General features: G+C 40.4%; 1 protein-coding gene across 1 annotated transcript in view; it reads right to left on the bottom strand.

The window, feature by feature from the left end:
- Window positions 1–15094, bottom strand: part of PREX2 (phosphatidylinositol-3,4,5-trisphosphate dependent Rac exchange factor 2) — a 288786-nt gene that overhangs the window by 125821 nt on the left and 147871 nt on the right. Inside the window, exons 21-23 of the mRNA XM_059994740.1 lie at window positions 13863–13980; window positions 11114–11298; window positions 8882–9043 (exon numbers count right to left, since the gene is read on the bottom strand). Of these exons, the coding sequence (XP_059850723.1) occupies window positions 8882–9043; window positions 11114–11298; window positions 13863–13980 (465 nt within the window). The remainder of the gene's footprint in view (window positions 1–8881; window positions 9044–11113; window positions 11299–13862; window positions 13981–15094) is intronic.

Raw genomic sequence — 15094 nt, 5'->3', positions numbered from 1 at the left:
TTGCAGTGCACGGGGCTTCTCATTGCCAGGGCTTCTCTTGTTGCAGAGCATGGGCTCCAGGTGCACAGGCTTCAGTAGTTGTGGCTCGCGGGCTCTAGGGCGCAGGCTCAGTAGTTGCGGTGCACGGGCTTAGTTGCTCTGCGGCATGTGGGATCTTCCCAGATGAGGGCTTGAATCTGTGTCCCCTGCATTGGCAGGCAGATTCTTAGCCACTGCACCACTAGGGAAGTCCCATGAATAATCTTCTTATTTCTCTCTCCCTTAGCAGATGGTAAACTCCATGAAAGTCATGCTTACATCTGTCTTATGCATCACACACAAGCATCTCATAGAATTGAAGTGGACTGTAGTTTCAAAAACAAAGGACTGAGAGCCACCAGCTCCCTGTGTTTTAGTTATGTCGTCCGCATAACTGATGTGATGCTGGGCAAGTCCCTGTCTCTTTGTCATTTCTAGTAAAATATGGAATGTGGATTAAATAATATCTATGCTCGCTTCTTCCTTGGAAACGATAACCAGATTCTATCTATTTATTCCACTAGTAGAGTAGTAATCTGGACATTGAAGAGAATAAAAATTAAGACTACTACCAGTTACTGTCTAACTTTTCTAGGTTAAATTCAAGAATAAAGATATGATATAAAAAATCACATCTTACTAGCTCACCATTAGAATATGAACTATCTTACAAGTATATTAAACTTTCTTTTCAAATCACATGTCAGAAGCTATGTATCTCAGCAAAGGGCTAGCGCATAGTAGGACTCTAAATAGAACTGGACTGAAATGCAGGAATCTATTAACAAAATTACTAACACATTTGATAATGATACATAGTGAAAATAGCCTAAACACTGAAAGACAGGGAGGCATTTAGAGAACTCCTGAATTATCACTTTCTCTTTATTAATAACGAAACTGTGACCTGGAGACTTATCTCGGAAAGACCTAGAATTTAAGGCCAGATGAAAACTTTCATTCAGAAGTTCTTTTCCACTGTAGTTGCAGGATAAAAATCTCAGATGAGGCTCCCACGGCACAAAGACACAGAGATCGATTTTATTACGTCACCGCATCCATGGTAAGAGGCAGTTACCCTTCTGTGGCTTTCTTTCATTTTAACCAATTATTCATTTATTCAAAAATATGAAAAGAAGCATCTATTCTGGATCCTGTGCTATGCTGGAGACACAGCCCTTGCCCTCACAGAATTCACGGTCTAGTAGGGGACACAGGTGAAAACGATATATCACCCTTATATATAACAATTATACTATTACAATTATATGTAACATATATGTATAAACATATATACAACTGTATATGTGTATATACACATATGTAACAATTATATAATAAATACGATAGCCAGATAATTAGAAGTTTTGGTAAGTGCTGAGAAGGAAGTGAACAGGGTGATGTAATGAAGTATCACCACAGTGATCAGGCAGAGGAGGGGGAAGATTCTAGTTTCAGTGGGACCCATTTCCTGCAGCTTTCCGACATCTATCTCAATACAAATGTCTTCTATGCCCTCTCCCCATGCACTCAGAACGGTGCGTAGCCACATGTCTGAATGTGCCTAGTTTCTTTCAAAGAGTAAGTGGAGGGCTTCCCTGGTGGCACAGTGGTTGAGAGTCCGCCTGCCGATGCAGGGGACACGGGTTCGTGCCCCGGTCCGGGAAGATCCCACATGCCGCGGAGCGGCTGGGCCCGTGAGCCACGGCCGCCGACCCTGCGCGTCCGGAGCCTGTGCTCCGCAACGGGAGAGGCCGCAACAGTGAGAGGCCCGCGTACCGAAAAAAAAAAAAAAAAAAGTAAGTGGAAACTTCTTTGATGCGAGCCTCTCTTGGAGAAGGAAGAGCCTTATGAAAGCAGTGCTGTCTTCCATCCTGGGGTATCCCTAGGAAAGGGGGAGGGGGCGAGGGGGGCCCATAATCATGGGTCCTGGAAATGTGGATATATTTTGAAGATCAAAAATGTGCTGGCAGATGGCATGCCCTGCTATTTAATGGTGAGCCCTTTCTGAAACAGACCTGAAATGAGGAAGGCAGAGTTCTTGTACTGACCGTGGTGGGCGCGTGAAAATGCTCTGGTCATGCCATACAGTAGCAAAGGGCCCTGGAAATGTGGACCTGTCACCTTCTTTAGCAACATCAAATGAAACACGGAGCTCACTCATCTGCTTTGGAGAAGCTCACAAGGAAAGACAAAAGTTCTTTTCCATAAATAAAAACTGCCATTTTGCAATAAAGAAACGTACAGGGTATGGGATAGGGGGTGGGAATGAGTTGGGATGGAAAATGCTTTAGACCTATTGTGGACCAAGCTTATTACCAGCTTCATTCATTCATCCAACAATGACCTATCCAGCGTGCTCTAAACCAGGCACGGTTCTAGGCACATTGGGAAACAGTGAATGAACAAAGATTCCTGTCTTCTGGGTGGTTACGTTCTAATGAGGGGAGAGGCAAACAATAAACATAGTAAGTCAAAGTCAAAGTGGGACTTTGCCGCATGAGAGGTTGGCGAAAAAGGTGGAATCACCATAGGAGACTATGAATGGGCCACGAAGAAAGGACAAAACCAGGATAGGTCATGTCACAGAACACTGCTTAAGAAAGGTACAAGCTCAACTGCATCAGATGCTACTAAAACAAGGACTACAATGACAACAGTGAATAAGATTTGGCAAAATATAGGTCACCAGTGACCTTAGAAAGGGCCAGTTCAGTTACATGGAGGGAACCAGAGCCCACCTTCAGTGTGCTGAGAACGAAAGGTGAGTGAGACAGCAGGTGTGGACAGTGGGTATGAACAGCGGGTATGGACAGCAGGTATGGACAGCGGGTATGGACAGCAGGTGTGGACAGCAGGTGTGGACAGCAGGTATGGACAGCGGGTATGGACAGCGGGTGTGGGCAGCAGGTGTGGACAGCAGGTATGGACAGCAGGTGTAGGTAGCTCTTTTTAGGAGAGAGATCAAAGATGTGGAAGAGGAGGTAGAGAGGAGAGTGGCGGGCAAGGGAAATATTTATCTTTAATACAGATATTAAGGCATATTTGTGTATTGACAGGAAGAAGTCATTCTTGGAAAAGGAATTTCAGGTTTTTAATGCATTGGTAGTTAACTCATGAATTACTGAGCATGACAACAAATTTAGATCCAATTACAGTCATTTGACTACAAGTCAAAAAAAAATACAAAGGTAAGCTATTATTCTGCAGACAGTCTCCCACTTCAATGAAGTGTAAGACCCCACTGGCATGGACCTATAGGAATTTTGTATCAGGGGAAGAGGACACGGGGAGAGATTTTACCCACAGTTTTCCCAATCCATACATCCGTTTGGGGATTATGTGGCATTAATAACTAAAGATACTCAGAATAGTCCACGTGAAACTTAGATTCCTACAGATAGTACTTTTGTGTAAAAAGGAACTATCTGTTAAAAGCTCATTAAATACTTATATGGAAGAAGTATCCCCAATGCCAAAAATAAGGCCAATTATGGAATTATTTGGGAACAGAGAATGAATCTAGAATTTTTAAAAGTTCTCAGGACAACAGAGAGTGAGCACGTTCCTCCAAACAGTGCATACTTTTATGTCTGGAATGACTGCCCACACTTCCTGCCCCACAGAGATTAAATACCAGCTTAGGGTTCATTCAGGTCCCCAGTAAGGTCTGAACATCTGTGGCCTATAACGCTGGCCAAAAACTTAAATGTGATTGCAGCAGCCTGGCTATGGAAACTGTAGAAATATCAACCGGTTTCTATTTTTAACACGTAAAACTTTTAGAGTCTAAATAATAAGGGAAAGCCAGCCTCTTTGAGATTTTAGTTTCTATGGATACATTTTATTTTATACAAAGAGGGCTGTTTGAAGCTTTCATCTGGGAGACAAATAGGTTGCTAATAATAGTTTAAAAGTAAATATGTGGAAATTAAAAATATATATTCACAAATGCTATAGTTTCTGTTGACACACATCTGTTACGTGGATGGAGCTGACCTTACCTGACAGGCTGTTACCTTAGGTATCGATATTCTGTTCAAACAGAAAAGATCCTTGAAATGTTCTCTTGCTAACCTTGTTTCTCTCTTTCGTGAGAAAGATAGCCAGTGATTCTAAACAGGTTTACGGTCAAGAAGGGATGATGAAAGGACTGCTTTTAAAGCACTCATGTCCTGGTTAACTACAAGTTTCTCTTTATTTCTAAATTAAAAATAAAAATAAGTGAGACGGCACTCCATAGGACTGATACCTAGTTGGCTACCTGCCACGTATGTGACTTGAAGCAAATTCTTACTTCCTGAGAAAGAAGCAGGATGATAAGACTACTCAGTACACATGGCTACTTGGAGGCTCAAGCAGCAACAATGTGCACACGAGAGCTTTCCAAACTTCAGTGACATTCTTTTTATCATTTCAAATCACTGCCCGGTAGCCTGTCCACCTCTTCTTTAAAAGCTTCCCAGGTGCCCAGTTACTCCTGAGGAAATGGAAGATGCTTCTCACTCCCCGGGATAACGTTGTTGAGAATCTCCGACACTTGGGGAAAAACTCTGCTTATAATCCCCCAAAACATACATCTCTCAGTTTATTGCAAACCAGGTTGTTGTTAGAAACCAAGAAATAACACCTTCTTTATCACCATAACCAATTAATCATAGACGGTATATATTTTCCTCCTACACACAGCTTGAATTGATCTTTTTCTCTGTCCCCAATGCTTCTTTCTACATGAGTCCAAGTCACCCTCAACTTGGACATCTTACAAACAAATCTGATGATTATGTCACTTCAGAACATCACTGGAGGGGCTACCCTGGTGGCGCAGTGGTTAAGAATCCGCCTGTCGGTGCAGGGGACAGGGGTTCGAGCCCTGGTCCGGGAAGATCCCACATGCCGCGGAGCAACTGAGCCCATGCGCCACAACTACCGAGCTTGCACTCTAGAGCCCGCGAGCCACAACTACTGAGCCCGCAGGCCACAACTACGGAAGCCCACGCGCCTAGAGCCCATGCTCCACAATGAGAAGCCACCGCAATGAGAAGCCCACGCACCTCAACAAAGAAGAGCTCCCGCTCACCACGACTAGAGAAAGCCCATGCACAGCAACGAAGACCCAACACAGCCAAAAATAAATAAAAATTAAAAAAAGAAAATCACTGGAAAAAAATCACATTTTGTCAGGTTTCCTTTTTAACTGCATCCAACTAAAATCCTCCTTTCTGGCCCAGGCAGTACGTCAACTCTTCATCAATCAGATCAGTCTCATTTCTAAGTCTTTGCCTTCATTTATGATCTCTCCCTTTACTCGAGAGCCATCTCTCTCCCTTTTCACTCTGACAGATCTTTCCAGCTGATAGCAGCTAGCATCTGCTGACCACTCAGTCCGAGATGATTTCTCCATTACTGAAATGCTATTGCCCTTGCAGTCAGAACCATACTGTTTAGCATATCAGCTGTGTAGCAAAGTATCAACTACAGGTAAACAAACAACAACCAGTTTTAGAATAAAAGGAAGCAAGGTTCAAATACCACTGCCGCTCCCAGCTGTGTGCCTTTGGGAAAGTTACTTGATCCCTCTGAGCTTCAGTCACTTCATCGATGAAACGGATAATATCTCCTATCACTGTGTTGGTAAGAATATACAACACAGGCAAACTGTAAAATATAGCTAGTATGCAATGCCTGATATAGACTGCTATAAACTGTTGTGCGCTCTCTAACGGCACAGAGGACCAGCATATAGAGCAAGGTGCTGGGTGCCAGCGTGTTCAACCATTCATGGCAACACCTCCTAGTTGGCTAAGTAGTATTATTATCACTTCATGTATTTTGACCTTTCTTCCCAAGTAGATTGTACGTGGGGGAGGGCAGACTTCTTCAAATAACTGACTTAAGCCCCTACTGCCTATGTAAAAGATACACATTTAGTAAGTATTTCCCCAGTCTTCCTGTCTCATCCTGCAACAAACTTGCTTTTGTGAACTTGAGTTTCTGACCAATGCTCTTTCATTAAAGAGTGTCTTAAAAATATCTTCCACATAAAACAAATTGCCGCTTCTTTTGCAGGGCTATGTTTATGGACACTGCCCTGACATTCCTGGTGTTGCCTCTTTGAAATCCAGGGTGAGAGATTTCCTTTAGAACTTAGACCAAGAAAACCTTTACTTCTCTTAAGAAACATGTATGTATCACAGGGATGTTGATAAATAAGTAACGGACTCTGTTTCCCTTTTCATTTTGGCCATCAGGAAGCTGAAGGCCAAATATAATATTCCACTTTAGCAAGTAAATAGAGTCTTAGGACCTGCTTACCTATAGCCCCTTTTTCCCTGATGGTCTATACCATCTGTTCTAATATAGCTTTACCTCTAAATTTACCTACTCATTTTCCTCCAATATTCATCCTCTCCTTCTTTCTCTTAGTAATAAAATTCCTTGAGTTTCAGTTTGGCACATGGATGCCTAGTTTGAGACTACATTTCCCAGCCTCCCTTTCACTAAACAACAGGATGTGAACAGTAGTGATGTGTACAACTTCTGGGTCCTGCCCTCAAAAGGAAGTGATTTACTCTCCACTTCCTGTTTCCCCTTCTAAGGGGCATTCATTTAGACATGGTGGTGGTGCACCAAGTCTGGCTTTGCGGAAGAGGGCAAAATCCTAGGGGAGAAAACAAAAGTATAGAAGGATCCCTAGAAGATCATCAAGCCCCACCTCACTGGACTCCTATCAGATTGTACTTTCACATGAGTGAGAAGTAAACTTTCTATCTGGTTTAAGCCTCTGTTGTCTTGGTCCTTCTTAAAGCAGCTGAATCAATACCCTATGTAATATACCCTCATCTTAATGTTTTATTTTTATTTCTATATTTTACCTTTTCTTATGTGTATTTCTTTAAGCTACTTCTACTGCTTTTGCTGTTTGAATGAATGGAGAGAAGAAAATAGGAACAAAATCCAAAAAAGGTAGAAAAATGACACATGCAAGTGACAAGCTTGACAACCAGAATCTGCCTGAACCCTACCATGCTTTATACAGATCCATCTCTGAAGTAGAATGACTCTCTTTTCAAAATGTGTTCAAAAGGGGACTACTAATTTGCATTTTTTTAGAGCTTTTAAATTTCACTTCAAAGCATTGTCACCTCTCATAGAGACAGGAGAAGTAAAAAGAAAATCTTCCGTTCTTCAGCTTCAACGGGACATATCCATGGAATCTTTCCCAAACTTAAAGAGGTCAATAGCAATCATGGAAAGAAGGTGAACAGATGTGACAGTTATGCAGTGATCTTGAATATCATTTTTTCTTCATGTAAATGGACTTATAAAAAATTATGACATCAATACATATTCAACTTAACAAGCCTAACAGTGTAGGAAAGGCTTAAAGAAAAACACAGTGAGCCTGCTTCCCCTTCCCCTACCTGAGGCAACCAAATTGAAATCCCTTGGGTATTCGTTCACACATTTCCCTATTTTTGTATGGAAATATCTGGACACATATTGACTTATCTTTTATTTGCCATACCAAACATAGACAGTTAACTCATATTCATAAACACTGGGATAAATAATATTTCCTAGTATGACTACCACAATTTAAGCAACCGGCCTCACTTTGAGGGAAATAATTAGCTAGCCTCCCACTGACACAAACAGGAAAAGAAAAAGAAAACCTACTATATGCTTTAGAGATCAATTTTTATTTATTCTACCTCTAAAATATATCCTCGAGTTCACCAAATGTTCTCTGTCTCCTCTGTCTTCCCCAGAGTCCAAGCCATGACCGTCACTCACCTGGACTATTGCAATCGCTTCCCACCCCTCTCTACGCCTCACTTCTTGCCCCTTGCAATCCATTCCTACAGAGGAACTGGCATGATCTTTCAAAAACCTAAATTAGATGAAGTCATCCTTCTTTCTAAAATTTTCCAACTGCTTCTCATCGATGTAAGAAGAAAATCCAAACACCTTCCAAAGTCCCGAAAGGTACAAAGAGCTTCCACGGCACCTCATACCTGTCCCTGCCAAAGCCTCCGCCCTTACGACTGACTGGTCACTCTTCCCCTGACACCCTGACCTTCTTTTTGCTTTGGGGCCTCTGTACTAGCTGCTCTGTCTACCTGGACGCTTTTTCCTCCCATTTAAAGGAAGAGTTCTACTTGTCATTCAGACATGAGTTTCCCAGAGAGGCTTCCTCTATAGATACCCAGCCTAGAGTTCCCACCCTAGCACTTCCCGCCGTAGGTTTCCTCACAACTCTCTCCAATTTTTGATTTCCCCCTTTGTAGAGATTTATTTACTTCGTTGTTGTCTCCCCCACTCAAATGGAAGCACCGTGAGAGGAAAGACCTTCTCTCCTTTGCTGCCGTATTCCTGGTACCAAGAACACTGCTTCACACACAAAAGGTGCTCAATTAATACGTCAAATGAATGAGGCAATGAATCCACTTAAAACAGCCGATGCTCCATGTACTTTCTGATTGAGGGCTCTGTTCCCTCTGTCAAGAGAACAGGGAAAGAAGAACTATAGTGTAATAATAAAAATCTGATTTCAGAATTAGGTGGCCTGGATTTAAACCCCAACTCTATTCTTTCCAGTAAGTAATTTAATTCTTTAGGCCTCAGTTATTATTTTTGGAAAATGTGGAATAAAGGCTTAGCTTACAAGTTTGCAAAGATCAAATGAGGCAAAGGATGTAAAGGCATTCAAAAAACTCTAAAATGTTACATAAATGTTATCATTATTTCAATAAAGCAGTACATAAATAAGTAATGAAAAATATCAAGAATTGAATTCAATTTGACATTAATAACAATTTAAATAATAATTACTTGTAAAATACATACATAGAGCTTTTACCTTTTTATAACTGGATATTCTCTGACATATGCGCTCAATTTTTTCATTGCAAACAGCACTGAATTTACTCTGAAGGTCAGTAGGAATCACCTCGCTCAAAGAGTTAAGGCTGGTGCAGTTCTGTACAAAATGATCATCGCTTTTAGCCAGGGCTTCAAGAATCTGTAGACACACACACACACACACACACACACACACACACACACAAAATAGAACAAGAAAATAAAACCTTCAAAATCAGCCAAACAAAATGTTCACGATTCCACAGCACAGGGTGACTCTCCCCAGTGTGCTTGCTGCTTTCAGCTGCCCGGGATTTGTGTGTTCAATAAACCCTGGCAGTGAAGTGATGGACTTCTGTGTCTGGCATCTCCTGTTTTCCCTTCTGCTGGCTATAAAAGGCTGCCTGAGGGAGGTGAGGGGACTTCAAAGACTCCCTGCTGGATAAATCAGTACACTCTGATGTGTACACTCTCATATTTTAGTCAGAGTTACTCAGAACATTTTTTTCTCTCAGTTTGGTAGTAGAACAACAAAAACTAAGGAAAACCATAACCTTGCTTGCTACTGAGAGCCTGGTACAGAGAGTGCGTTTAACAAATGTTTGCTGAAGGAATGAATACATGAGACTTTCTCTTGATAAAGTAAAAAGCACTGTTGCTTTCAGCGTCTGAACTCCATCTGATAAAAGTGTTAGATAAAAGCATCCACATGACGTATTCAGCTAGTAAATCCTTTTGGCTGTTTTAATCAATTATAAGGCAGCGTGTGTGTGTGTGTGTGTGTGTGTGTGTGTGTGTGTGTGTACACCATGAATCACTGAGAATTTCTCATGAACTGGGAATTAATTATGTTTATTATTTATATGTAGCATTCATGATTGTTCAAAGATCACAAAGACTGATTACACCCTTACCTGACAGTTTTATAATATTGTGTGAGACAACCTACAGGCGCTGTGTTTATTTGACCTCCTTCACCACCTCCATTCCCCTGTCTTGCAGAATATAGAGTGTGAGTTTTTTGTTTCATCACTAGTCTAGAAATTAGAGCTCACTTTAGCATTAGCAGTGTGATCTTGGTTAAATTTCGTAATTTCTTTGACTTTCTTTTCTTCATGTGTAAAACAGAAATCTGTGCAGACTAAGTTGTACAGTTGTCATATATAAAGTAATCCACGTAATCTTGCCAATTTGAAATAGCTAGAAAATGAGATAAAATAATTACAGTAACCTGATCCCAAACTCTTCCATGGATCCTCTTAATAGTATAATGTAGCTGGGAAGGGGTTGCATTTTGAAAATACAGCTTCTCTATCAGTAGGTACATATAGTGGTACAATGCCATCAGAATGATGGGATTTTTTTCAAAAGTTAACTTTCAGAATATAAAACAAAAACATAAAATAATTATTTTTGAAATAGTGCATTTGGATTTTTATATTATTTTTCTGCTACAATAAAAAAATACATGTTATTAATGCTAGATCTATCTCAACTACACACATTCAAAAGAAGAACTGAAATGAAGAAATAAAGGTGGCAAAGCTATACAAAAGCAGATGGAACACTAAAGCTCCAACCTGTGGAGGGTCCAACAGGAGTCTGATCGATTTACCTTGTGGAAGGATCATGAAAAGCAAACACAGGGTCGCCTCTTACTTAGCATATGTTTTATCCATTTGGATGAAGACCCCCTTTCTCCCTTCCTGTTTTGCTGTAGTCTAAGGACTAAGTACAAGATCCTTTGCAACTAAGAATTGTATAAATACCTGAAGATCTATTCATAAACTGATCTCTAAGCTTCGAGCAATTTTATGAAATAAACATGAGACTTGCAGAATTTGAATGCGTTTTACGACTTCAAATATTCTTCACAGGATTATGTACATTTAGGAAAGCACCACCTGTCATGAAAACCGTCTGAAACGTATTCATGATACTGAGTTAACAGACGTAGTAAACTTACTAAATGCAAAGACACCTTTGCCAAATCAACTAATGCTCGCCTGGGCAAGCGTCCCATCTAACATGACACTGTGCTCCAAGAGATCAATTAAAAAAAAAAAAGACTGTACACAAACTGAGTAATGGGGGAAAAAAGAAAAAGAACTTCAGTGAGTGGACAGCTGAAACATGTACAGCTATTTACATTTTTTGAAGTGGGAGTGAGGGAGGGTTTTAGCTGCTTAACCAAGAACAAAATCCCTTCCTTTGCAGGGATCGCTCGTACCTTGGCAGTGAGGCTGAAGAAACCTTTGGGTTCGATCATCTTCTCCACCACGTTGCACTTGATCCCGGCGGTGCTGTCATACTCGTACACGACGCCATACTCTAGGTGGACGTTATCCACCGTCAGACTCACGTGCTCCTTCTTCCCGTCGATGATGGCCATGGTGTTGAACTTGTCAATTACCTCTGGAATAAAGATAACTTTAATTCAGCAAATTCAGGAAGGGTTTGTTAATCTCTTCAAATAATTTGAGTCTCTTTGAATAATTTTTAAAGAGTTCTTTAAAGGGTGACTAAATCTGCTGTGCTAAATGAAGCATCTATTCTTGTTAACATTTTAAAAAATAAGAACATTTAAAAAAATACATGATTGACCGATCCAAATCTTACCACTCTAATATGGCTAGTCTTATCTTTACACACCCGTTTTGATCTATGGACCATATGTATGCCTATTTATACCTATATCAACATTAAACGTACAGTTTTTTCATTAAAAGCATGCATAACTTAAAGTCAGGGTTCCTAAAACTGCGTCAAACATTGGATGAATATTTTCTCAAAGCAGAAAAAATACAGAAAACCATATTGAAGAAGCAGAGAGGAGATGGAATAATTATTTTTTTAAGCAGGGAGTGCCTGAATTTTCCCAAACAGCATCTTCTGAAGCTGACTCATTGCGAAAATGTGTCATTGTTCACTGTAATAAAATTTCCATCTGGAATGTATTCCTATAGGTTTTTGGCCAACAATCAGTCAGCTAGGGGAAAAAAACACCTAAAGTCTCAAGCAAGAAACTGCTGAGGAATCTAACAGTAAATAGTAAATAAGCGAAAAGAGAATATTAGCTTACTTAACACAATTAAGCCCTAGAAGAGCAGAAACAGTAAATATAAAATAGGCAAAAGCAGGGCTTCCCTGTTGGCGCAGTGGTTAAGAATCGACCTGCCAACGCAGGGCACATGGGTTTGAGCCCTGGTCCGGGAAGATCCCACATGCCACGGAGCAACTAAGCCCACGCGCCGCAACTACTGAGACTGCGCTCTGGAGCCTGTGAGCCACAACTACTGAGCCCACGTGTCACAACTACTGAAGCCCACGCACCTAGAGCCTGTGCTCCACAACAAGAGAAGCCACTGCAATGAGAAGCCCACGTACCGCAACGAAGAGTAGCCCCTGCTCTCCGCAACTAGAGAAAGCCCGCACGCAGCAACGAAGACCCAACGCAGCCAAAAATAAATAAATAAATAAATAAATCTATTTTAAAAAATAGGCAAAGGCAGAAAAATGGTATTCTTTAAAATAATTAAGTCCAAGAACAGCTATAAATCAATTTCCAGAGCATCTCATTAACCCATTCTACCTTTCACCGTGGCACCAATGATGATTAGCAAAAACTAACTATAAATGAGGAATAAAAGCCTCAAGATAAGGTCCTGAGATTTGTCCTGGTTTGAATAAATAAAAGAGCTGATTTAGCACTACAGCTTTGCTGCTCCAGTAAGATTGAAATATTCCTGATGTTGTTCATGATCTGAGAAGCTCCTCCCAAGTGCCCTTCCAGGAATGGAGGGAAAACCGCTTTTCCTAAGTACCCCCATATGATTCAGTGTGCATAGCAAATTCTCCAGCTATGCTGGTTCGGAAGAAACTAATAGTACAATAAAAATGTCCAGAGACATCCACCAATAGTATAAGTGGAAAGATACCAAGAAAACGCAGGAGAGGATTCAAGGACTTCCATGAAAAAGTTTATAATGATATTTCAAGGTATTTGTTACACGCAAACGTAAACGTAGTTGCCTCAGTCCCTTCACCCTTCGCCACTGAATACAGTGACCTGCAGGTTTGCTTCACTGAGAAAACAGAAATGGTATGAGTCCTTATCAAAAGATCTCTCTCCCCGTCATACTCACATTATTAGTTTGCCTCCTTCATTACTGTAAGAATACAGTAAAAGTTACTTGAATCAAGAAAGTATTTTCAAAACAAGGACCTACTGTATAGCACAGGGAACTACATTCAATATCTTATAATAACCTATAATGGAAAAAACTCTGAAAAAGAATACATATATACGTATAACAATCACTTTGCTGTACACCTGAAACTCACACAACATTGTAAATCAACTACATTTCTATTTAAAAGAAAAGGAAAAAAATGTATTTTCAAAGGAACTATGGACCTTCTAAACTAGGGCTTCTCATATTGTAATGTACATACAGATAAGATCTTGTTAAAATGGAGATTCCCATTCAGGAGATCTGGGGTGGGGCTGAGATTCTGCATCTCTGTCTTACTCGGGTGATGCTGATACTGCTGGTTTGTGAACCACAGTGGAGTGGGAAGGTGCACACCATGTTTAAACTCAAAATAAGCAAACATCATAACTTGGGTTTGAATCCTCATTCCACTGCTTCCTGGCTTGGGCACGCCCATTCACCTATATGGGTCTCTATTTCTTCTCCCATAAAATGAGAATGATGATAATCACACCTTTAACAGATTTTCGTTTTTGATGACTTGATGAGATAATCCACGTAAAACATTTAATAAAGTACCTAAGAAAGTGTCATAGCTATTCTATGTCAGTCACCAGCAATTATGACTTAGGGATTTGACGTGGCATCTATCTGAGATGACCAAGAAGTGGCTTGAACATATAAGGTTTTCAATAACTGGGATGCGGCAATGGCACAAGGACAAAGAATACTATGGGGCAATGAGGAGAAAAAGGAGGAACCCACCTTCTACTTTACAGTCAAAAGCATCCCCTGCTTCATCTCCTGGGGGTTTGGAGTTAGACTTCTGAAGGTCTTCCTGAGCGCTCTCAATGCTGTTATAAACCCATTGAATGGAATCTTGCTGGAAATGAGGGGGAGAAAGAAACCTCAGAGGTATTAGTGCTTCCTGAAACGCATATCCATTTCATAAACCTGCTTCACAAGGAGAGTTGACAATCTTACTTATTCTTCTAGTTTAAATACAATAAAATACAATAACATTTGAAAGAGAAGGAAAATCAATGTCAGAAACTAATAGAAAGTCGGTGGCATTATTTTTCAACAGGGACTTCCCTGGTGGGGCAGTGGTTAAGAATCCGCCTGCCAATGCAGGGGACATGGGTTTGAGCCCTGGTCCAGGAAGATCCCACATGCCATGGAGAAATTAAGCCCATAAGCCACAACTATGGAGCCTACGCTCTAGAGCCCACAAGCCACAACTACTGAAGCCTGCGCGCCTAGAGCCCATGCTCCGCAACAAGAGAAGCCACCGTAATGAGAAGTCTGCGCACCGCACCAAAGAGTAGCCCCCACTCGCCACAACTAGAGAAAGCCTGCATGCAGCAATGAAGACCCAACACAGCCAAAAATAAATAAATTAAAATAAATAAATTTAAAAAAGATTAATAGGTCAGTGAGAAACTGATAGGATGATAAAACTAAAAAAAAATATTTTTCAACAAACTGACAAACTTTCTAAGCTTGAGATTTTTTCTTCCAACGATAGATAGGCTTTTAAATAAGATGTATTTCCCAAATGTCTTAAATGACTCAAGTCTATCTCAAAATGAATTATAAATTACATTTTTACATAAATGTTAGATGGGCACTTTTCTGAAGAAGCAATGGTCTATAATTGTACAAATGATTTAAATGCTCTCCTAACAGTCACATATGTTTCAACACATTTAATGGTTTTTGTGAGTCAAACCAATAAGAAAATTGGAAGAACACCTTTCATCTCATGGGGTTCCCAATTGATATAACTATCTTTTAATCCTTCCACGTCATAAATCATCCTATATTATCATTGAAGTAGCAGTTCCTGTCTTACTTAGATAAATGAGAGATGAAATGGCTACCAAGTACTGCTTTCAGGGTTGCATTACTACTTTAATGTTTGTACTTTTCCTAGGTAAGATGATAAGCTGAGTTACATGACTGAAGTGTGATATAATTTGTACTATCCATTTTTC

The sequence above is a fragment of the Delphinus delphis genome, chromosome 17 (genome assembly GCF_949987515.2).
Source record: "Delphinus delphis chromosome 17, mDelDel1.2, whole genome shotgun sequence".
Lineage (NCBI taxonomy): Eukaryota > Metazoa > Chordata > Mammalia > Artiodactyla > Delphinidae > Delphinus > Delphinus delphis.
The sequence above is the reverse complement of the archived record's forward strand: the minus strand, read 5'-3'. Positions and strand labels throughout refer to the sequence as shown.